Here is a 26,029-nt window from a genome sequence, read left to right as displayed (position 1 = left end):
ACGGCATCACGGCCTGTTACGTTTGCCTATTCCGTCTCACCGCGTTGTCTCATGTCCATCCCGTTTTGTCCACGGTGGTCTGATTCGTGACTGCCGTGGCCGCCGGGAACATAAACGCAGCAATACATGTCGTCACTTATTTACACCGGGGAGGTGGAAGATCAATACTAGTACCTCCCTGGTCTGATATGTATCCTTGTATAAGCTCCGAGCTTGATTCGCCATCGAGGGCTCCATTTCCGGTCGCAAGTCCAGTCAGTGCTGGACTCTTCTGGCATTGGTGTCATCCTCCGTGAGCTTTGGCGCGAGTCTTTGGAGCTTGTCGAATTAGATTTCATCGGACCTCATCGGACCGCCAAAATTTTGCCATTTTGGGGATCTAAGCCTTCGAAGGTCAGAGTTGAACTGAATATAGCGATCACATCGGCTTCTTTAGGGTGTCTCTGAAAAGGTAAACTTTTTTTTTTCCTTTCCTCAGCCAAGTGTAGCTGTAGTCGTCTGACACAGCGTTTGAGGGCTGTTGGTTTGTTTGTTTGTGTGTGTGTGTGCCCTTTTATCTTTTTCTATTTTCTTTGTATCTTTCAGTCTATCTGTTCAATACAAAATACGAAAGACATAATCATTAAACTACGTGAGAGATGGCTAGATTTATCACAGCGGCTGATTTTCGAATTTGGACTCAAGTAATGTTAGCTGAATTGAGATTGTTACACAATGAAATAAGGTTTGCAGTATCACAAATTTAAAATGATATACTCATGCTCTGAGTGTTGAATCACATGTTATCTGTCAGACATGAATGCGTGCAACAAGATGCAATATAATCATTCTCATAAAAGACAGAAAGTGACAAGAATATATCAGAATCACAAGCCCCACTAAACTTTTCTTTATTTATTTATTGTCCTGGTATATCACTGTAATTGTAATTTACATCGCGACAACAGGACCAGGAAAAAGACCACGAACTCGAAACCGACCACACACTTGAAGGACGAGTTGAAACCACCGAACCTATCGGCCGCAAATCCTATGACATGGAAGACAAGACGGTAGAATAGAATGTACATCTTAAAGAACGACACAATTATCAACATTGTCTGCAATTTGCAGGATATAATGTTTATATATTAATAATGGCATTAGAATTACTCGAAGATCAAATGAACGTATTGTTAGCATATATAGTACTCATTCTTAAATTGAATAATTTCTGAAGAGAAAAAGTAAGATCACTTCGGATTGCTATGCCTATAACTTCACTCACTTCACTCCCTGCAGACTAATAAGAACATTCTTCTCAGTTTTCTTCAGAACTCCAGAGAAAACAAAATATACCAATTGTCAGTAGTACCCTAGCTAGATGCTATGTGTACAGTGATAAACTCTTCTCAACCAAACTATCAAGTTCTAAGAAGTTGGTCCCATATCACCTTGGCATAAAGTGACGTTATATGTTGATTTGCGAAAAACAAACAATCACTTTTGCATACTCGATATATACCATGTATACCGGGCACAAAAAAGAAATCATATTGAACCGGCACGTAAAGTAGGTCTATATCCCCCCGTAAATCTTGATAGAAATCTTAAAAGTTACAGAACTTTTGAAAAGTTATTTCAATTGTCCTTGCCTCCAGATCAATAGATTTTGTACTACAACACGCATTTCTCATAGACACATGCCCGAGTATACTTGGGACTCATCCTCAACGGGTTTATGCCGTTTTTCTCTTTTTTGAGTGAAAAATGTCATAATATTCCCCCAAAGTGTGCACCAGATCGTTGATTTTCAGTTCAAAAATACAAAAGTTCGATCTTCGCATCTTCCGATTTTCGTAGACTTAGTTAAACACATTATGAAGAAACAGACGCGTAAACAATGTGGCAAATACCACATTATCCATTCACGTTGACTTTAACTGTAGGTGTGTTTCATCTTACTATCTACTCCGTGACTAAATTTCTCCTTTCCCTATTTTCTCCGAGACGCTTTAGCGTTTAGCGCTCGTAATAAGCGCTTTATAAATGGTATTTATTATTATTAATATTACCATTTTTATTCTTCTTCTTATCATTATCATCATTAGAAGTGTTAGTATTAGTATTAGTATTAGTAGTAGTAGTAGTAGTATCATCATTGTTATTTAACAATATTCCAAACCTACGCGAAGAAAGTATGCAGCAAATCATCGAATTTACTTAAGTAAGTTCCAAAATTGCCAAAGCTCCACACCCTCCCCTTTGTACCTGTTCCCATGGACCTCTTATACAATAAAGAAACACACGGACGACAGATGCCACAATTAAGTCAATGGCATTGAATATCATTTTTTTCTACTTTTTGATGAAAAAAAATTCAAAATATTCCCCTAAGTGTGCGCCATGCGTACGTTTTGACCTGCAAGCGCATATAATGCATGTTGGTACGCATACTGGTGGGTACGTACCAAGGAGGTTAGAGAGATTTGAGTCACAATTGTTTTTCCCTTTGAAACCACGTTCTATTAATATAGGACGTCGATTTGAAGCATGTTCAAAACTCGATCTGCCGTACAGATTGGACGACAAAAATACTGATTCATCTCTTATTGCATAATGAACAGCAATTCTCTGAGGACGATAATGTGTCTATAATGATGATTACTTTTTGTCATCCCCACTTACATAAAGGATGAGCGATACATAACGGTATACCCACAGGGATTCGTAAAAAGAAATCGTGCAAAGATTGATGAAACAAATTTCAAAATAACTACACTCGGCGTGTCGGGGCGCTAATCTGATGTATGAAGAACTGCACGCGACGATTATAACATATCAGTTTTGCTTGTCGGAATCAGGCGAAAAGTGATAATAATATCTGCTTTCCAGAAGGATACAGTGTTTATTTTTATTGTTTTATTTATTTCTTTAAATTTCACGACACACGGTTCTGATTTACACGCCTGCAGATAATTGTGGACGGGACTGACTCTCGTTTCAGATGTTTTTCGTTAGGGGAAATTTCATTTCATTTAATGAATATATACACAAACAAAATGAATCCCATACTATACAAGAGTTCAAAATAAGTCTTCGGATTGCTCTAAGAGATAGTAGCTTCAAACATCGGAGGCTCAAATGCACCTTTGGAATTCTTGTGTGCATCCATAGAAACGGACAGCTCTTTGAATGATTATAGCCAGTTGGAACACCAGCTCTTGAACCTCCTTGGTGTACAAACAGCAAACGGAGAATAAGTTTTGATACTAACTGTGAAATCAATATGAATAAAATCAGCAAAAAATTGAAAAAGATGAAAATTACCTGCAATGTAGGGACCAAAAAACATCCCTAGCCCGTATAAAAGCTCCACGAAACCGAAAGCGACTGAGCGATTGTCAGGTGATGCCACTTGACGGGTTATGACGACCATCAGTATCCCTCGACTGGCCATGGTGAATGAAGACAGGGTTGATGTCACGTAAATAGCAGCCGACCTGAAGATGAGGACGTCACAAAGTACGGTGAGAGCGTTCAACAAGGTAAGAGACAGGTGGACTTCATGAAGTCTGGAAGTTTTGTCGGTGACTAGTGCAGTGAAAACGCGACTCAGGATGTTCGCTAGTGCTACGCAGACAGTAACCAGGATTGCAAAATAAATTGTCAAACCACTACTAATAGCACGAGGAATAAGGAAGGAATGCCATGCCCCATAAGACATACCAAATGGTGCCATGGCCGCTAGGTATAGAGTTAACGATGGGTTCTGATAAAATTCAGAACTTCTTAAAGCGTCTGCGAAAACTGCTCTAGAATTCTCAGCTTGGTGGGCATAGCCGTTACATGGTTTAAGCTTGCTCGAAGCATCAAACGAAGAGTCTTGATGATGTGACAATTTTCCGTCCATTTCATGTGTAATATCATCAGAGTGTTCAATAAGCACTTCAGTTTCTTCTGCTGCTTGTGGATTTGTCATTGAAGGAGCTCTTTTACGGACCACAGATTTCTTGCAGTCTAAGGCACATGAGGCATTGCCATTTGCAAGTATTTCCATGCTCTGGTGGTCCGAAACATCTCCACAAATCTCCTCTTGTGTTATATTATGTTCCTCCTTTGTTGACCCGTTCCGAGAGGATGCGGGCACCTCAGGACAAATCGCCACAGTTATCGGCATGATATTCCCTATGAGCCCGCCCAGGATCAACATGGCGCCTCTCCAGCCGTACACGTTCATCAGGAACTCTCCAAGCAGCGGAATAACGGACATACCTGCCGCGAAGCCCATCGATCCTATGCTGTACAAGGGACCGAAGTGTGTCGATGCCTGCTCGCTGAGTTCCAACATCACGGAAATCAACATGACAGAAAAACCTATTCCTAGTAATAAAATAAAACAAAAGCAAAAACAGCAATAACAAGAACATAGAGTTTTGTGTGTTATTTTGTTATGTATAGCATGTTATATCACTTATTATGGACTATTCAGGTAATGATGAGGGAATTTACTATATTTACAACAAGGGTGCCAAAAAAGGTTCTGCATGGGATGGGTTGATACAAGGTCTTAACTTTGAGTCAACAGCACAAGAAGTTATGGCGAGAAAAGAGATAACACAGTTACACAGAGTTCTTTGTTTTGCTCAAGACATATTCCTTAGTATTGCAACACCCGAGCCCTGTTTCATAAAGCTGTTCGTAAAGTTACAAATAACTTACGAGCGACTGGTGATCAGTTCTGATGTGCTATACTTATCAGAATTTCCATAATTCAGCACAAGAACTGATCACCAGTCGCTCGTAAGTTATTCGTAACTTTACGAATAGCTTTATGAAACAGGGCCCCGCTTGCATGTAGTTGGTACCGGTGTGTGCTGTGTACATTATAAAGCGAGAAATAGTTTTAAATGCAAGCATGGGAGTGAGGTTAATAATTCTTCATTAAAGAACTATTAGCACAGGGTATTACGTTGCATTGCTTTTGGCCACAATCATTATTGAAAAAGCTACATTGGGTGTGATTGCTTATTGCAATCGTCAAAGTGTCATTATTATTATTATCATTATCATTATTGTTATTAGTATTTTTTATCATTATTATAATAATTATTTTGGTCGCGACGAGGTGTTGATAATTGTTGTTGGTCTCATTAAAACAATTGAAGAGACGGCCTAGATTTGCCCTCAAATTTTCGTTAGATTGAAATAAAAATGACCACCGAGTTGAATTGGTTTGAATTCAATCGAATTAGAGGCAAATAAACACGAAAAACTCAAAATAATTATGTGGTAACTCTATACTAACAGACTCAATACATAAGTGTAATTTTCTAAATTGCCATCCACATACTGAAAGAAAAGTACAAGTGCAAATACATGTACATTTTTTTTTTTGTGCAGTTGAACTCAGGACAATAATAGTATATCATTTACAGCTCATGCCAAAATCATTTTCCTCAACGTTTAATAATTATATCTTCCATACGTGTTGCGTTCGTTAAAGCAGCGAATTTGTTTTAGGTCAGCTTTACATTAACACTATGAACTTAAAGGGGAAATCCAGACCAAATATAAGTTAATCTGATAAGAAAGAGTAAAATATTACGAGTTCAACGATATAAACTTGATAGAAATCGGATGAGAAATTGACGAAGTTGACAGAAGTTATGACATTTTTATTTTTATTTTTATTTTTATTTTTTATTTTTTTATTTTTTATTTATTTATTCATTTTTTTTTTTTTTTGGGGGGGGGGGGGAACAGTTCTTGAACAGTCAATATGAATGTGCAAAAATAATGGCAAAGGCGAGCATGTCACACCCTCACAACTTACATATAGTTAATGGATAAAATTTTGGAATTTCAAGTTTTTCATTCAATCGCAAATTCAAAGCTCAAATCCTCGTATATCTAACTTATCGCTATTCTGAAGGCAATTAATCAGGAATAATTTCGTTTTTTCGACTTCAATGACAGAAACTTGGAATTTTCGTCACTATTGTAGGCACGATTAATGGAAAATTGTGATGTTATGGCATGGTTAGCTCACTCATTTGCATATTCATTTCCACTATACAAGAACTATTTTGCAGAAAAAAGCAAAATTTCAAAATGTCATAACGTCCTTTATTTTTCATCAGATTTCAATCAAATTTTAACCGTTGAACTCGTAAGATTTTACTCTTTTTTATCAAACTAATTTATATTTGGACTGAATTTCCTCTTTAATAAAGAAAGATATTTCATATTTCGAAAGATTTTTGAGGGTTTTTTTATTCCGGCTCTTACCAGAGAGTGCCAGGCAAGCTGTAATTTGGGTGTAATTGATGGTTAAGCTGGCCAAGATGACCCCGAGTGAGGATAGGAACGGTCCGCTAATGAGCATCATGCGGCGTGAGAATGACGGAAGACGGCCGTAGAAATATCCCACAATGGGAGCTTGGAAATAAACACATTGAAGCGACAAAGTTTATACTTAAGAATGACAGAGGAATAGTATTTGTCATTAACGAAATTAAACACGTATCTGATCACTGAATGAAGCAGAGATGGAGGGTAAAAAATCCACATACATCAAATCAACGGCGATCGTGAAAAGAACTATTAATAGGAATCATGACAACAAATTGCTGGATATGTAGCTCAAGATGATAACAATACCAAGGGCCTGAAATAAAAGTGCCTAGCTTAATGTTGTACCTAAAAGTACTGAAATACTTTAGGCCATCCTTGAAGGAGTACTGTATAATCTCTTTACTTTTTACTGAAGAGTGGGTAAAGTTGTCACAAATCATTCCTAACCTTTAATGATCCCTACCTATCTCTATATAGTTTGTAAGAAAAACTGTGGAAGAAATCGTCACATATTATGATACTGGATTTAGAGGATTCGGGGGAGTGAAATGCTACGTAATCATTGTTTTCTGTTGGATAAATAATCACTAATCCATAATAAGGCTATATATTTTGGACACCATATCTCATTAGTTCATGATCAAAATGTCATGATTGATGCTATCAAATGCCTTTGATAGATCCATAAAGACCCAAACCAGATGCCCTTAATTCTCATCAAAACATTCTGTCACCTTATTAAATAGCTGGACAATATAAACATAAACAGGAAAGTTTTTTCTCCCTAAATTGGTAAGGAACAAGCAAGTGATTGATATTTATAGTTGGAGGCCTAAGGGCTCAAAATGGGTTGTTTGGTTCAGATTCTTCCAAAAGCACCAAATTTGGCTTATATGTCCCTTGTACCATACTCTTTCCATTTTGATGGGCGCCAAGACTAAAAAACCCTTGGGGCCGCCATATTGGTGAAATCCAATATGGCCGCCATCCGGGTTAAAGGTCAACTGCAGTTACAAATTGAAAAGGTTGATTAATGTTATGAATCCCATGTGGAAGATTTTACGGGGTTAGAGAATGTGATTCTAAATATCATTACTGCAATTCAAGGTCACTATCACCTCTCAAGTTCACTTTCAATGTCAAATAAGGGTCAAATCAGGCATTTTGTGCATTTTTCGAAATGGTGTCTGTGAGCATTCAACTGGCAATTCACTGGTACCCCTATTTTGTCCCATTTGTCATCTCTTCCATACTCCTTCAATGGTCAATTAGGGCCAAGAGCGGCTCCATCTCCCTACATATCAATAATGATTATGACATATAAATGAAAAAATGTATATATATATATATATATATATATATATATATATATATTGAAATCTTTGAGCACAGAAAACGGGCTTCCATCGGTTTCGTTTTCTTGTCTCTTTTTCTTTCCTCAAAGTTTTCACTATTTATCAATTGTTTCTGGTCAGTTTTTCCTTTCTTTGTTTCAATATATATATATATATATATATATATATATATATATATATATATGTATATATCTATATATGCTTAGATACGGCCGCCATCCTATTCCAAGGTGCCGAATCAGGGTGCAATGGCAAAGAGGGTAATAAACACGCCTATCTTATTTTGTCTTCGTTTTTCCTTCTGACGAGATAGCTGGATAGCCCGTATGCATCTAGCTGGTCAGTTGTATGTACTTGGGGTGGACCACTTAACCGGTTTATGCGCCTTAAGTTTTCCGATAACGGAATGCCGATTCGGGATCTTTTCATGTGTCTGGGTTTGTGATTCTTTCACACAAGGGACTTCCACTTTTTATATCCAAGTGATGAGGTGCAAAGTGTTGTGCCTCTACTAGAGGGGACGGTATGACAACACACACCATTGCTCAGCTAGACTTGAGATAAGTGGGATTCGAACCCGCGCCGGAACACAAGTCTTTAGACCGCAAGCCACACGCTACCGACTGAGCCACCTCGTCACCTTTCATGGTCAATTATATAATTTTCCAGCTGGCAAGCGATATGATTCTCCTCCTGCTTAAATTGGTGCATGCCTGCAGTCTCCCTTGACAAGACAGCGTCTGCTTCTTCAGTGAAGGAAGCAATGACTGAAGCTTCCAGGGAATCGAGCTCCTCAATCCAGGTCAGACCAGTATTCTAGAGTCAGTTAACTAAATTCGATCATTAAAGTCCTTTAATGGCAGTATCTTATCAGAGTAGGTGAAGACAATTCAGCTGAAGATTTTTTCTTATCTTTTTTTATTCTCTTTTTATCAAACGAAACCGTTTCTATACTGAAAGTGCAAATGACTAGGGAAACTGAACACCTATTGATGTTTTATGGAATACTGATCCTGAAGAAGATAATCTTAGTATTTTTGCGCAGCAACACTGTGCAGTCCTCTGACAAGAGATGATGATGGCACCACTCAAATTTCAAATTGTGATTGGAAGAGCGTAGAGGCTTCCTGAAAATTAAGATTGAAAAATAAAGAACTCCCCTCATTTATCAGCGCACAGATATCCAAGGATAAATGGGACGGACAACTCATCCTGAGCACCTGATTCGAGACGGAAATATCCAACAGGAATTGTGATCTCACAACCCTTCAGCTTTCCAACCACTTAGATGCGATTTACGCAAAGATATCCTTACAAAGGATGACATAATGTTTTCTGAAAGCATTTTCTGAAAACAGTATACAATCGCACGGATGAGCATAATATCATATTTTCGGTAGTGTGTTTTTTTTAATCCCTTTGATCTAAGGGAGTTACGGGTGGGTCGTGGTATTGAAAAGATAAAGGCCTTTTCAGCTCTTTCTTGTACAGCATATAATACCTCTCTTCCAGAGCCCAACATCAGGCACTGACAGGGTGCGACATTACTTCAGACTTGCTTTGATGTGGCATGCAAAATGCCTAAGTAGTACGGGTCAGCAAACCAGAGCTCACTGGCACATTAACTACTTTAATAATCGTGCTCACGTCCAGCAAGGACTGATGAGCAACATGGTTTATAGGGCAGCCAACGTCAGGGTAGGCATCATCTCGTCATAACGTAGGAACAGATCATCAGAAACCACCCTATCTGCTCAAGCGGCGCTGTATCAACATTTCGAAGATGAGCGCTGCTGCAAGTGAGTTTCTACTGGAATCATGACAGCATGGGTCATGATGTGATCCCTGACTTCAGGGAGTGGAGTTGGAGGAAAGATGGCACAGGTACATGGCATTTACTAGTACTATCAGTCACTCTCCGCAGTGCTTCAGTACCAAATTTCATTCTTCTGCACCACAGCTGTTTCAAGGCATGCATTGGGAGGTGGAAAACATGGAAATGGAAAAAAAAATAATGAAATGAAATGAATGAATGAATGAATGAATGAATGAATGTATGTGAAAATGCACAATGTAGATCAGGTGTCAGACGAGCCATGGTCAGTAGTTTGATATTGCTGCAAACTTAAAGTGGGGAAGGGGGGGGGGGGATTGAGGGCCTATCTGACGGGAGAAGACATTGTCGCGATGCCAGCGTCTCGAAGAAATTATTTTCGCTGTCACAACTAACGCGATTTCCAGGGCGACGTCCAAGACGTCTTCAAACAAAGGGACAACTTATTTGCTTGGAAGTCACGGGGATGTTGGCACGGCTTTTGCAGTCACAGGGATTATCAGAGACGTCTTTTCTCAGCGACTTCTCCCTTTCGTCGCCATTATGTTATTACGGTCTCCACAAGATGCGGGGACATCTCGAAGATGTTGCAGACAAATTTAGTCTCCACGACATGGCCAGTGATGGAGACTAATTATCAGAGACGTCTCGGAGACAAGCTGGAAGACGGAAATAGTCTCTGCAAAAATCGAAAATGTTCGATTCTCCTGCGAATCCTGGAGATTGGGCTCGTCTCCAGGAGGCGTGCGTCATAGAGATGTTGCGGAGAGTAGAGTTGCAACCTATAGTCTTCAGACCAACGAGATATATTATACCAACTTATAAAGTCTTGTGATATCATACCAATTTGCGTCCAAGCACTTTTAATAGAATCTTAATAGACCCTAGAAGGTGTCATGAAAGTTGTACTATAGCATATCTAATCTGTACCCTGTTAATGGTGTCACTGTGGCACCTGTGAAATATGCTTGTTCCCTACGTGGCGTCACCAGGACCGTCATGTTCTCTGAACGGCATATTTAGCTGTGGAGGCACATACAATTTGCTATAGGGACTCTAGAATCCAACTTTCTTACACAAGTTCGAAAATAGCAAATTGATGCCAACCTGATGTACTAAAAACTCTCTTAAACACGACAGATTTTTTTTTCTTTTTTCATCCAGATTATAGGAGTGATCTTCATAATTTTTATTCCATTGAATTTAAATCTGAATTATGAATATCTATTTTGATTGAGGATCCCTGAACTGGAACAGAGAGATAAAAACACTTCTCTTTTTAGTGGCAACGTCTAGGACGCTGGTAGTATAGAGAGTAGCCCCCCTCCCCCTTATTGCTACACTATATATTAGGTAGCAGTAGGATTCTATTTCTCATATATGTATTTTTTTTATTGCATTCCTTACAGATGAAGATGAAAATAATAATCCAATAATCAAATCTTGAAAACTCTTTGAAAGGGCATTACCCATAATTCTAACTAGCTCGTCTGACTGTCATTAAAGCAAATGCAAATATATTGAATTCCGCAAATATTACCAGTCGGTGAGGACATTTCCTCTTAGCGCCTTTAATGTAAAAATAATTAATGGAATGATTGTGACATGAACTATGATATTCCATAGCTTTGGACAGAACCTCACTTAAAAGCTTGTGTAGCCATATTGTAACAGGCCATAATTGAAATGATGCAGAAAAAAAGGTAGACCGTAAGTAATCATTAAAAATGAAATTGAGAGGATTACCAAGTCTTCAAATTTAATTGTGAAATAAGGATCTGAGTAAGATCCCTTAAACCTAATTACTCTCAGAAAGGGGTTCTTATTATAATACATGAGTGTATACCTAATGTTTGAAATCTTAACACGAAAGCAGATATATTGATGTTACTCGTGAGAAAGCCCACCTCTCCCTCTCCCACACCCCTCAACAACTGCAATTCTATTAGCAGGGCTGGCATTCCTCCTATATTGACTATAAGCAAGCCATTTTCTAAATAACCTATTGTGAATATAATGGTTTGACCCCAAATGACTTTTAGGGAGACCTTATAAGGAAAAGTTGACATCAGACCATATCTAAAAAACAACTTTAGAATCGAATTCCTTGACCCATAAAACCTCTAAAGCTGACTTTTTAAATTATTGTAACACTTTAAAGGTTTTTAATTGTTACACTGGCCTTTAAACGTAGGTGGCAGCCATATTGGATTTTGCAAATATGCCGCCCCGGAGGGCGCCCGTCAGAAGAAATACGCCTTTTTTCATCCGTCGACAACTGCAATTCTATTACTAAGACTGGCATTCCTGGAATATTGACCATGGGCGAGCCATTTTTTTTTTCAATAAACTGTTATGAATACAATGGCTTGACCCCAAAAAGACTTTAAGGTGACCTTATAAGGAAAAATTGACTTCAGACCATAAAAACAACTTCAGATTCGAATTCCTTGACCCAGAGAACCTCTAAACCTGACTTTTTAAATGATTGTAACCCCTTTATGTTTTCAAATGCACGTGACCTTTAAACCTATATGGCGGCCATATTGGATTTTGCCAATATGGCCGCCCCAGAGGGCGCTCTTCTTGGCGCCCATCAAAAATCGAAATAGTATGGTTTGGGCTACATGTGTGCCAAATTTTGGTGCTTTTGGAAAAATTTGAACCAAAAATCCCTTGCGCCCCCCACTAGGAGAATATGCAACCATTTGGTATGAAAAGCCTTTTCCAAAAATTTAGACATAGACGGTAATATGGATATTGGCCGATAATTTGTCCAAAATGAGGGATCGTCTTTTGAAAAAAATCGAAACCACTCAGCTATTTTAAAAGATTTGGGGCATTTATCAATGGAAATAAAAGTACTGAAAATATGTGACCGTGCATCACAAAACAAACAAAAATTTAATATTGATGTTGGTGTCAGGACTCAAAATAGGTGAAACAAGTCAACCCAGTCAATCTTTAGTTTTTCATGTTTTCTTAGAGAGCAATTCTACTTCTGTAGCATATGAAAGTTTGGGATCACAAAACGCACAGGAATTGTGTTTTTAGCATGCTTTTCTAGAACAGCTTTTTCTGGAATCGTGTGTAGGTGTGTCTTAGATATTTCTTTTCATTCCTTCACAAACCTTCTCCACTCTCTCCACTTTCAACTCTTTTTACGTTTTGAAAGAATGGCGCTCTTCTTTGAAAGTTGGAGTTAGTCATGGATAATGCTTTGATTGACCATGGTTACTTTCAGCTCAATCCGCTCAAACTTTCATTGCTGCTTATTTTACGTCCTGTTTGCGGACCCATTTATTGCACAGAGCACGGCTCGATAAAATTATAGTGCTTGAATAGACCCTTTACTTCAGAGTCTCTCTTTTTTTTCAGTACGATGTGCTTTCTTTCCAACCCTCACATCTGCTCTTAACTAAAAATCCATGTCTGAGCGACTTTTTGTCCACTTGGTTATGCACGGTCACATATATATGTAAAAGGTTTAACTATATACATTATAATTTTTTTTTCCAGCAAATGCACGCTGAAAGTCCGTCACAGCTGGTTAACCCGCTAAAATTAAAGGTTCTAAAGAGCTAATTTATCACTTTTTCATCTCTTACAGTAAGAAAAATGTCTTGTGAAAGTGCGGAGGAAGAAACTCTTTAATAATGTTGGATTTGACAACAATATTTGAGCTAATTTTGTGCCTATTAGTAAAACAAGTGTTAAATGCTTTGGAAATGTAATTCGGTTCTGTTATCTCTCTTTCACTATTATCATAATATACTTATATTATGATTATAGTGAAAGTGTAAAATGTAGTATAGAGAAAAGAGTATTATATAATACTGGAACATTTTCTTATTTATTCTTCCCTGTAATTTTATTTATGATTTCCAATGAACCAATAACCCAAATCAATTCAATTCAATTCAATTTCTTTATTTCCATTTTAGATCACAGAAAGCAACAAAAGACAGCTGCCAATGCTACAGGATAAAACACACAAAATATCATACTTACATACAAGAAGATTACAGGCATATATTGTTACAAATCACAAGAGGAAAGAAATAAAATGGAAAACGGTGTATACATAAAAGGGCAATAAGGCCCGTAAGCGCTTGTGCACCGTGGTCAGTGTTATCTAGAAGTGGAATCTAAACAAAACAAATTATTTTTCAGAGATCCGATAGTAATTTTTGTACAGAAAATACACACAATATAAACATAAAACAAAACACAAAGCAAAAAAGACATTTTACAAAAAGATGGTTAGTTATAAAGAATCAATGAAAAGACAATGATTTTCTTATGCTGCTTCTTAAATTAGATTGTTATTTTGCTTACTACACGTGTATAATTATATGGGTTTATTGCATTCCATGGAGCTGGACTCGTATGACGAAGAGTTAGCTTTAATTTCGTACTAGAAAATTTCCATTGATGAATTGCAGCTCTGCGCACTGTGTGTTTATTATAGAATGTAAGCCTGTTTAAGGTTAATGTGAACATATTCATGATGTAAGGAGAGAGTATAGCAGCAGTGATCAGTGTAAAAACGTTGCATCAAGGAAGTTATTTGAAATTTATTTGTATCATATAATTTAAGCGTTTTCAATCGCTTAGATCACTGAGAGGTGTGACCTGAATATAAGGATTTCGTAACAAGACGAATTGCTTTCTTTTTTAATCAAAATAATTCATCTAGTCTGGAATTGAAAAGTGCTTCCCTGTATAACATTGCAGTACAACAAATGAGGTAAAATAAAAGAGCCATTAAAAAAAAGACAAAGGGTGGTAATTCAAACTTCATGCGATTTAAATCACCAACAAACTGCGCAGCTTTTCGACATACATTTTCTATGTGTTAACTCCAGTCAGTATTGTCATCTAAGGTAATACCTACCTATTGATCTGATTTCGCAAGATGTGGGCTTTCCATAGAACGATGGAGCCATAGAAATCTTCGTCTAAAGTATTGTTATATACATTTCGCTGATGGATAGCTGCAGGTTGGGAATTTTATCTGCATGTGAAGCGAGCTATTCAGGCGATCAGTCCCATTCGCCTTGGACTGAATTACGACTTCGTCCTCCATTGTGGCACTTTCACTCTTCTCAAGTCTCCTGTGGCATTATATTCAGATTACGTTTCTCTAAAATGTCTAGTCAAGGAGCATTGTAGTAGCTCCTTGGTCTAGTCGGTCAGCAAATACAATTTCTGTCCAACTGTGCCACAATGGAGGACGAAGTCGTTATTCAGTCCAATGCGAATGGGACCACAGCCTGAATAGCTAGCTCGCTTCACAGGCAGATAAAATTCACAACCTCCAGCGAAACGGAACAATACTCTAGACCAGGGAGGTTTCTCTCTTCCACCTCCCTGTCGGACGAAGAGTTCTATGGTTCAATGGTTCTACGCAATGAGGTGAGGGCCTGTGGAGCCGGGAAGCGAATGTGCAAACGTCTTGCCGGGAAATGTGCAAATCTCTAAATTTCATCAACGGGAAATGTGCAAACGTGACGCCGGGAAATGTGCAAAATCAAATGTTCAGTTTTGCCGGAAAATGTTCAAACCATTCATTTCACCTATATTATGTATATGTATCTACGGGGTTGATTCCCCTTTTTTCGAGGGCATTTTCGATGGCCTCAGAGGATGCATCGCTTTCCAAGTATTCTTGCATGGCATGAACAGCGATAGCCTCTATGATGGCTTGTGATCTAGTGGACACCATGTTCTGGGCGATTTTCCAAGAAGAAGATCGCTGAATATAATTTTCTCAAAATATGATGATAAGATAGTGACAGATTGATAGTGAGATAAGCAGGATGTCATTCAAAACAGCAAATGATGAGATTTGTGGGTTCATGCTGCATCATTGCAGATTTAGTAATTCACATTCAGCAGGGAAATCAACTGATGCTGAGCATCATTAATAATTCAAACATGACAGGAATAATTCGTGAGGAGTCACATTCAAGCAAGAATACAGTACCTTCTCTAAACATTCAACCTTGGAACGTAGAATTCGAATGATCTTAGTATAGTTCAAGTGTAGGATGAGTAGTGAACTTAGGCTGCACCGGGTTTTACTACGGGGTGGCACAAATCACAAGGTAACGATCGGGATCCGCTTGTACTTGCATGTTTTCTTCATCATTCCCTCTTCTTCTTTCTTGTCATTTTCTCTACATGGAATGTTTGGTTCCTTCATCGAAGTAACACTACCAATATCATTATACAATACTTGTGAAAAAAAAAAACAAACTTTATAAAATAGCCGTATCATGATCAGTAAAATGGTCAGCTCTCCACGACGTCTGACAATTCTTAAAAAATCGCATTGTTTGTGCTGTTTTCAAATTTCTCAGAATAATACGTCTCACGTGACAAACAAATTAAGCTAATCACTTTATTATGATATCTTTTAGTCTTAATACCTGTTTTTTATATCATTTATGTACTGAAGAAATTGAATACCTAATTAAAATTGTCCACTAAGAAGCGAATACTGCAACTCTTTAAAACCAACTAACAATTGCCCTTTTTCTGAAAGTTTTTGAATCAATTCCTTCGTTATTTGGACGGTATGTCAAAATGTTTTTAGAACGTCTTTTTCTGGAAGATCTTATGCGTATTTTAAACGTTTCAAAAGGAGGCTAAAAACGTTTTTGAACGTTAAAAAAGTTTAAATCAATTGCTGAAAACCTATTGGACGTTAGAAACGTCAGTAAGCCTTTTAAGAATATCCAAAACGTTCTGTGGACGTTCTGTGGACATCCAGTAAACCTTAGAAACTGTCTAGAGCGTTCAAAAACGTTTTAAAGAATTAACGTGTAATGTGTATAACAAACGTTTAAAGAACTTTTTAGAAAACTTGCAAAAAACGTCTCTCAAGTTTTCAGGAATGTCCGTAATTTCCTTCAAACGTTTTAAGAAGGTTCAAGAAACTAATGAAATTTTTAAACCTTTAAAAAAGTAATGGGTAACGAAGGTTGTATTTCCCTGGGAAAGGGACCCGCCCGGTGAAAGTAAAAGGTTTCAGGAAAAGCCATTGTATATGCAAAGAGTACCTCTAAATAATACGAAAATCACTCTAACCATGTCAGCAGCATTATTCCAACCAAAAGGTTATCCAGCCAAGCAAAAGTGGCACCTCATAACATAAAACATTTCAAAGCAAAAGCCAAGTTATTTTTTTTTCGTAAATAAATGGGGCGGACTCGCTAAAGTTTTGCGAAATAAGAATTAGATGAAGTTGATTAATCTCCTTTTAGTCGGACACACCACATAAAAATTATGCCAAAAAAAAATCGTTACAAGAAACTTTACGTGTAAACAATTTTCATACCTGCATACAGAACAGCTCGCCGCATTGATAGGTATATGTGCTTTTATTCGAGGTTGTTTATCAGAAATATGAAAAAAAAAACACGCTATTAATGATTAAACGTTATATTACTTTTTGTTTTGCTACTATTACTCACCCCCTAAAAAAAACCCAGCAGAAAAAAAAAGTACTTGTTTATAAAAGGAAAGACCCAACTAAGAAGAAGCAAGAAGTGAGTCGAGGGAGAGATTTGATTATAATAAGACCACGGAACTTCATTGTGAAACTAGTTCACTAAGTGACAAACACTTCTTGGATGACTGCATATTCAAGGATCATGAACAATCATGCAACTGTAGGTTGGGAGAAAACCTGAATACTGTCTGTTTCCCGGTAATTTGCGGAAGCATAGTGTGTATAATGAATAGCTCGGGAATAAAAGGTATAAGCTGATGTAAGTAGCATGCATGATGCAACATAAAGGAATTCAAACGCGAGAAGCCACATAAGACATTATAACAGGTTTGTGTGAAGGACACCCCCCGATGCGTACCCAAATTACATTCATGGGAATTAAGTACCTAAGGCTATGGTCACAACCCCCAAAATCAGCCTGCTCGGCGACCGGTCGGAGAGTTTTTAGCTAAAACCGGCCGGAGAACGACCGGTGACCGACCAGTGACCGACCAGGCGCCGCTGATTTTTAGGGCATCGGTCGGTCGCCGCTGAGGTTTTAACGCGGAGTTAAAATTTCAGCGGCGACCAACCAGTTTTCACTCGCTGCCCAAAATACGCTCGGTGTCCGAGCAGGAACCGCCCAGGTACTGACCTAATCGAGCGGTCCCCGCCGAGCGATTTAGGGAACAAAAATAATAGAGAGAAAAATGACAAGAGCACAGAAGAAAACCAAGAGAATAGATCGAGCGGTCGCCGTCGAGCGATTTGGGGACTAAAAATGTTAAGATAAAAATGACAGAGGCACTGAAGGAAATCAGGGCCTAGATGGAGAAGATAATCTAGCGCAATATGGAAGAAGCAGGGGGAGGGATAAGAGGCAAGGAAACCCCACCAACATATCAGCATCTCAACATCTCTGAACCAACATGAGGGACATTGAAGTCAGAGGCAACCACTTCGGGGCAAAAGAGATGAAAGCTAAAAGTTAGTGTCGATATGTTGACGTAGTAAAATATGATTTGGTTACCTTATTATTTATTAAATGCCTATTGATCGAAGAAGGAATGAATAACAAGAAATGGGGAAATTAAAATATGAAATCAAATAGGAATAGAAAATACTGTAAGATATAGAAGCAAACAAGATATTTTGGAAAATTCTAATCTATTCTAATCTTTGTTCCATCTTGGATGTTCCTCCATTTTGTTTTATTTCCTAATTTCTAGTTATCTGTGGTATCACATGGTGGAGGTTTGTTAGTTGATAATTTAACGATTAGATGTTTTGCCTCAAGTTTTCTCTTAATTAATTAATCAACACATCACAAATCACATAGGAACATTAATAAACACAGGTAGCTCGTGAGAAATTTCCGGCAGAGACTGGCGGGTGGCCGCCGGTACGCCTACGGGTCACCGGTAGATGACCTATCTATCACCCGTCGGTCGCTGAGCAATTTCGTAAAAATCGGCCGGTGGCCGGTGGGAGATCGTCCAGTTGCCGATGGGGCATCGCTCGGTGACTGCTCGGACTCTGCTCGTTGCAGATCCCAACATTTAGCCAAAATTTTACTGAAATCGATCGGTGACCGACGGGAAATCGACAGGGCACTGCTCGGTCATCGCTAGGATTTTACAGCCTGCTCAGCATCTCCAAAAACTGCTGACCGGTGCCAAAATTTCAGCAGCGATCGAGCAGGCTACAAATCGGTCGGTCGCCGCTCTGAGTTGTGACCGTAGCCTAACAGAAAAAAAAGTGACATGACTTGCAGCATGTTCTCAATCAACCAAAGTATTTTCATCAACCTTTGGTTAAGGCTTTCATAAGAGCTTCATATTATTTGTTCATTTGAAATGTTTGAAATCATTGATTTGCAGTGATGTGATTTAGTATTGTAAATTGAACAAGAGAGAAAAAAAAAAACCAGAATCTCTAGGGAGAGTAAGCCTATAGGCCCTACTCATGAAACTCATACTCATAATGAAATTATTAATTGTTTAGAAACAAACACAGACTTAGCATAATTATTTTAGTTACGGCATGGGTGTTGCATTATGACAAATTTACGGAGATGAAAATTTATATTGATAGGAAAACAATTAATCAGCATCGTTCATGGAAAAGCTTCGTATCGTGTAGGACATATTATGTGCGTTTCTCACAAGCCCGGCGACGAAAGTAATAAATAGTGAAATAACGTAATATTCAAACTTCATGGATACCTTGCATCCTTATTTCGGTCACAAAGAGATACGACTATGAAAGTGGTCAATCGAGGGCCTTTGTCAGTGTATACATCATTGACCCCAGGCGGGCCGAAAATTTTGTGAGTGAAAAGCTCTGTTGGAACTACGAATGGCGTACTCGAGACTGCTTCTTCTTTATATATGTATTTATGTATGTATGTATGTATGTATGTATATATATATATATATATATATATATATATATATATATACATTATATAATTTTATTTTATTTCATTTCCGACGAAAGAATACAATGTGGCAATTGTATATAAACAAAGTAAAGTGGAATGTGGCTTTTGCGCATTCAAATGAGATTTAAATGCACGTCATTTGTTTGCAGTGAAACAAACATAATTTTAGATAGAGAAATGCAAGGCAAACTGTAACTGAATCGTAACAAGGAAAAAAAGTCTGAAGGGGGGGGGGGGGGCTAGCTTGTAGAATGCAGTCCCCGCGTGAGTAGTAAATTGTAGTAATAATCAAACAAAACAATAAGATATATTGCTTGGAAAACAGTAAGATATATTGCTTGGAAAACAGAACAGAAACAAAATACACACACAAACGCACACACGGACAGAAATAAAGCAGCTCTTTTACATACGTCAGGAAAGAATAGACAGGAGGTCAAAGGTCAGAAAAGGGACAGGAAGAGGAGGACAGGGAAAGGAGCAAAGGAGGAAGAGATCAAGGGTTGATGCCACAGCACTTGAGATTATAGTCTTACCGAACTATGGACTATATGAATAGTGCGGTATATAACGATTATGAGATAAATTTAACAAAAGTTAAAAACGTTATAGCAAAGAAATAAATTAGCGGCTTTCAAAGATGGAAATCCCCAGTGATAAAAGAATTAAGGAATATTTCTTTGATTTAAAAGTAAAGGTGTTAAAGCTTAGAGCGTCTTTAATGCTGCTATCAAGAAAATCCAGAATTTAGGCCCGGCAAAGGAACATAAAGATTTTGTAAAAATTGTCCTAGACAGTGGTAAATGAAATTCATTTGTCTATAAAGGGATATAAAAGTTATATACAGTTTTATTTTGAATAAACATGGGATCAAGTACAAAATGAAGGGAATGATTGATTAGTTTCTTCAATAAACTGTCCTAAATCTAAACAATACAAGTCCTTAATTTTTGAAATGATATTCCATTTTTTTTTTTTTTTTTGGATGAAATAAGTTACTGGTATGACATCTCCACGATTCTCTACAAATTATACGAAGAGTTTTTTTTTCATGCAATAATAATATTCTTTCTAGATACAGGGAATAAGTGTTACCCCAGGCGAAAATGCCATGATTTAGATAGGGTAAAATCAATTGTGAGTATTACGTTAATATTTTTTTTTTTTTGGAAAATAAGATTTAATTCTATTGATTGCGCCGATATTTCTAGAGATTGTACCATCCGCAAATTCAATCAATATGAAGAAATAGATATGCCCAGGAGAAGGGGAGACGTACCCTTCTCACACGAGGGAGACTTTGCATTTTACGGATTGAAATTCAGAGATCTAGTACAACCTTTGCATGAAATATTCAGTTTTTGTTTGTTTCGAAAAAAAAGAAACAAAAAGATTATCTACTTGGTGGTGTGCGGGAGGAGGGCGTTATAACGGAGGGGGTACCCCCTCCCACATGAGGGAGATGTTTGCATTTTTAGCCTTGAAATCCAGAGATCCTCTGTACCCCTTTAGTAAGATATTCGATTTTTTTCTTATTACAAAAGTAAAACAAGCATATACTTGAAATGTGTTGGAGAGGGCGTAATGGGAGGGGGATATCCCCTCACACACGAGGGAGATTTTTAAATTCCAAACTTGAAATTCAGAGATCTGATGCACCCATTAGTTAAATATAATGATTATAACTATTGTGTCTATACAAAATAGTGAGACCAATATAAATTTAAACTCTGACATGATAGATTTTTCGATTTCAGAGTAGAATTTCAGAGATATGGCGCATCCTTGCTTTTGGTGAAATACTTGATTTGCATTTAAGAGTAGGAGAGGGGATACCACCTCCCTCTTGAAGCAGAATTTTACATTTCAGGCTTGAAGTTCAGAGAACAGAACCCTGAGCAGACTCTTTGGTCTCTGACCAAATGTCCGTTCTTTGTACGCTTAAAGTTTGTAAACCCCCCTACCACAAAAAAGGCTGTTTATTCAGCAAAGTATCAAATGTTGAGCTCGATGCATTGAATAATGACCTTGCTTCAAGTGAGCTGTGTGTAAGCCCACCTGATTCTTTGGACGATTTAGCCTCATTAAATGATCCTACCTAATCATCAATTTTCAGTAGCTTTGACCACAGTGAGTAAGAAAGCATATACTCGCCTCAGAGTGCCCGGTGGTTTACAGACGAGGAAAGAGCGGAAAAGAAGAAGAGGTGAAAGGCAGAAAAGATATATAATCTCGACCTGTTCCCACCATAATGCTTTTAAGACAACTCGGAACAAGACATTGTCTGTGATGAACAATGCACTTACAATGCAATTACACTTCGGATAACAGTTCAAAACAAAAGAAACTTTTTGATGCAACAAAATCTTTGTTAAGTATGACAAAGAATGACATTTTCATACCCTCTGTATAGTGTAGATACCAATGACTTTGTCAACAGACTTGGTCATTCTTTTTTTATTGAACAGAAGGTTGTCAATATCCGTTGTGATACTGAATCAATGTTACACGAAAATGTTGCCAGTGTTGGTATTTCCTGCTACTGCACTCCTCTGTCATCAACCCACCTGTGATTGCTAAGAGTTATTCACACTATTATCTCAAAGTGATGCTCGGAAGCTTGTACTGAATCTCAGAATTAAGAAATCATGTCTTCTTGACCCTATATGCCACCAAGATTTGAGGTTGAATGTCTAGACACATTTATTACCTGTGTGTATAAAATTGATCAATTTGTCAGTCTCTCTGTCTGTCTGTCTGTTTATCCATAAGAAGATGGCTGCATGGCTAGTCCATATTCAGCTACGCTAAGCTTGTCTTTCACGGGGTCCAATTGGATGTGAGGCGGGACCGCTTCACCGGGTTAAACGTCCTGCTCTTTGCGATGAATGAATGAAGCGGGATCTTTTACGTGCATGAGTTGTGACTCTCTCACACACGGCAGTGGTGGATCCAGAGGGGAGCGCAACCGGCGCACGCCCCCCTTTATTTTTTGTTAAAAACAAACGAAATAAAAAGAAAAAAAATGAAATGAAACCCGGAAGTGCATGGCACCAGAAATATTAGTCACCCCCCCCCCTTTACAGAATTCGTGGATTCGCCCCTGCACGGGACCTCCATTTTATGTCCTATCCGAGGGACAGAGTGTTTTGCCTCTTGCTATAGAGGGGACCGAATGATTACACATAACATTGTCACTACATTATGGTAAGTTTTATTCAGGCGGGAAGATTGCCCTAGTTAGACCTGTGCTGAAGAAGCCTATAGGGCAGAAATGAACTTCAGCAGTCACAGGCCAATAAGTATATAACCATCAGTAGGATCCTCGGTGTCCAAACTGGTTGAAGGGGCAGCCACTTTTCAAATTCATTAACACCTCCTCAGTAACAACCTCCTCCCTGTACCACAGTCGGCATACAGGAATATCATAGTACAGAAACTGCTTTCTAAGAGTCCAGAATGATTTGTTGATGGCAATGAATGAACAAAAGATCACATTTTTAGTATTCTTAGATCTCAGCGGCGCCGTTGATATTATCGACCGTAGTATACTTGCTGTGAAGCTGCAACCTGGTTTTTGGATCACAGATTCTGTTCTGTCTTGGTTACAGTCGTGCAGCTCACTTCAAAGCAGATTGATGTTAAATGGGACATTCCTCAATGTTTGAGGCTCTGCCCCCTTCTTTATCCCTTTTAATACGTCAGCCGACTCTTTGATATAATTGATTCATACTCTCACAACATATCTTGTCATTGTAACCCAGACGAAACTCAATTAATATGTAGTCAGCCCCGTGAGGATACAAGAGTTGTCCTGTATTTTGGAACTTGAGCAATGTATTAGGGACCTTCGTAGACAGATGTTAGGCAGCAGGCTGAAACTCAATGAGGTCAAAACTGAACTTCGTCATACTGGAATACAACATCAACATGATCAAGGCAAGTATCAAAACTGAATCTCAGTTGAATTACAATTGGAAACACTGAAGGCACGAGGTATATGGTTGCAAAAAACCTGGGTGTCTGGTTTGACTTTTAGCTGAGCATGGAGACACACATATCCATCAGACCTGCAAAGCAGTTTTTTTTTTAATATTATTTATGTAATCGTTGTCATACTCGCAAATATCTCAGTAGGACATGTCTTGAAACATTGGTCCATGCCTTCATCACAAGTAAACTTGATCACTGTGTAATGGACTATTGTATGCTATGGGTTACCTGAATCTCACATAAGTATGTCACAACGTGTACAAAATGCGTGTGCCAGACTTATTTGCAACTCCTCTAAATTTTCACATGTATGTCCATTGCTTCATGAACTGCACTGACCCCAAGTACGTCAGAGCATTGCTATTCATGGTTTGGCCCCCACTTATCTCAGCGAACTTCTCTCCATAATAACAACCCACAAACACAAAATATGGGTGTGTGTTTCTTTTTTTGAGGGAGGAGATTCTTTTGCTAACAAAAGCTGCTGCTTATAACTATAATATCAGTGTCGCTGATAATTATAATAGTTATGATAAAATAGCCCCAGAACCTCTATCTAATCTGACTTCAATATCTCATAACATTTCAGGGTAGGCAAAACTTGAAAAAATTTTTCACCCTTTACACACATAAACATGCGCACACACAGACAGACATGTACAAACAACAAACATTGACATACACAACACCTATTGGCGAACTGGAATACGAACATAATTTGTAGTTTTATTAATGATGAAAGAAAAAAGTATTTTCTCTTATTCCTTCATATGCTCCTCCTCCTTGTTTTTATAATTATCATATCATTCTATGTCATTACATCATCATCATCATCATCATTAGGACGAGCCATGCATGGCGTAGAAATAATCATTGTAAGAGGCCATTCAAAGGCAGAAAAAAAAATCACACATATCATGGAGATCATGGGTACGCCCCTGGTCATGATAGATAAGATTTTTTTCCATTCCCATATTAAGAACTCGACAGAAACGTAGATTCCCTGCCCCTCCCTTCCGGCTTCTCCACTGATAATTTCATTTCCGGGCAAGAGAACTTTTTTCCCCCGTAACATGTAATACACTGTATAGAATAAACTTTAAAATAGCCTTGTGAAAAATGTCTACGCTTAAAAAAAAAGTTAAGTCGCTTTTGCTCAAGTTCTCTTTGCTGCATTTATTACGTTGCTTGCTCTAACGAAGCTAATTTGTCCTTAGTGCGCCATGATAAAGACTACCGAATGTTTGAATTTTCTCTAACGCAAGGGTCAAGATTAGTACCTGGACAGGATATAGACGCAGCAAAAACGCCCAACGCCACCCCGATGCCTGTGTCAGACTCGCCCAAACTCGCCTGAATGCTGGAAAGGAAAACTCCGACGCTCTTGATAACGCCCATCTGAAAAGCCGACCTAGAGAACATCACAGCGACGAGAAGAGCAAGCTGACATCGGGTATAAGTCAGGCAGGACATTTTGTAGGTGAATCCGTATCGTACTACTCAACTAAAGGGAACTTTGTGTCGAAATGACTATGCCATGAACGTTGCCTCAATTTTGTCTCGTTCGCTGAACCCTTCAAGATTACCGTACCTGACCTTTTGTATTAGGGGCGAGATCGAGAACTGAGAGTTTCAGTGGTGCGCATGCTTTTGTATGATGTTTACTGACCATTGAAATTGTAATTGTCATTGCAGATTGTGACTTTCCATTTCATTTATGGTTCCGTGTGGTTGATTAGATGGCGCTAGACACATTGCCTTGATGCCAAAGTCAGATATTTATCTTTGCACAGTTTTGCCGTCGGCGCCATTTTTTTATTATTTTTTGTGTGTGTGGTTTTTTAAGTTTCATCCTGTTTTGAGAGTGATGATGGTGAATAGTATTTTATTGTGGTATTCATTATTCTTGTCTCGCAGTCAATTAAAAGATTGAATTCTATAAGGAATTACATTGTGAATAGGCCAGTACCAGTGAATAAAAAGACATTATGATAGATGGTGAAATATCGATATTTAAGGATATACACACAAACAAGTCATATGATCTAGACTTGCAAATTTGTCACGACTGACAAATTGGTTCCAGTTCGTTATTCCGAAGACACGCTATTCTGAAGGTTAGTGATTTCGAAGATTAGTTATTCTGAAGGTTGGTTATTACGAAGGTTCGTAGATCCGAAAATGACTGAGGTCCATTAATTCGAACGAGAAAAAGGAGTACTTGCGAATGGGAAAATACAATAAAAGGTGGTCATCAAGAGGTCCATTAGTCCAAAAATGAAAAGCGTTACTTTTCTATAAAGAAATGCTATGCCGAAGGTTTGTTCATCTGAAATTAAAATAAAGTTAGGTCTTTTAGCAAAAAGATGTAGTCGTACAAAGAGAAAATAATAAAATATCTTAAACGAAGTGATAAGTGTGTAAGGTGTCTACTGAGGAGGATGATACACGAATATATGACATTTCGAAATTCCATTTTTTTAAGGCAAACACCTCTTGACCAATGTTATGAATATTCAAATCATCAAGTTTCCAAATCATGCTCTCTTAATGTCTTATTCGTGTCGTTT

General features: G+C 38.1%; 1 protein-coding gene across 1 annotated transcript; it reads right to left on the bottom strand.

The window, feature by feature from the left end:
• Positions 1–914: 914 nt before the first annotated feature.
• On the bottom strand, positions 915–24,932 carry LOC140229542 (uncharacterized). Its single transcript, XM_072309790.1, has 4 exons — positions 24,740–24,932; positions 6,271–6,420; positions 3,310–4,362; positions 915–1,030 (listed from the first exon to the last, which is right to left on the bottom strand). Exons 1-4 carry the CDS (start codon positions 24,930–24,932, stop codon positions 915–917), a joined length of 1,512 nt encoding a protein of 503 aa, XP_072165891.1.
• Positions 24,933–26,029: the final 1,097 nt, after the last annotated feature.

This window comes from Diadema setosum, chromosome 6 (genome assembly GCF_964275005.1).
Source record: "Diadema setosum chromosome 6, eeDiaSeto1, whole genome shotgun sequence".
Taxonomy (NCBI): Eukaryota; Metazoa; Echinodermata; class Echinoidea; order Diadematoida; family Diadematidae; genus Diadema; species Diadema setosum.
Note: the sequence above shows the minus strand (reverse complement) of the source record. Positions and strands in the feature narration are given on the sequence as shown.

Coding starts and splice junctions, on each gene's coding strand:
- LOC140229542 (XM_072309790.1), bottom strand. CDS start 24,932: ATGTCCTGCCTGACTTATACCCGATGTCAGCTTGCTCTTCTCGTCGCT. Junction 6,421..24,739: donor TGCGTCTATATCCTGTCCAG/GTACTAATCTTG, acceptor TTTATTTCCAAG/CTCCCATTGTGGGATATTTC. Junction 4,363..6,270: donor AGCTTGCCTGGCACTCTCTG/GTAAGAGCCGGA, acceptor TTTTATTACTAG/GAATAGGTTTTTCTGTCATG.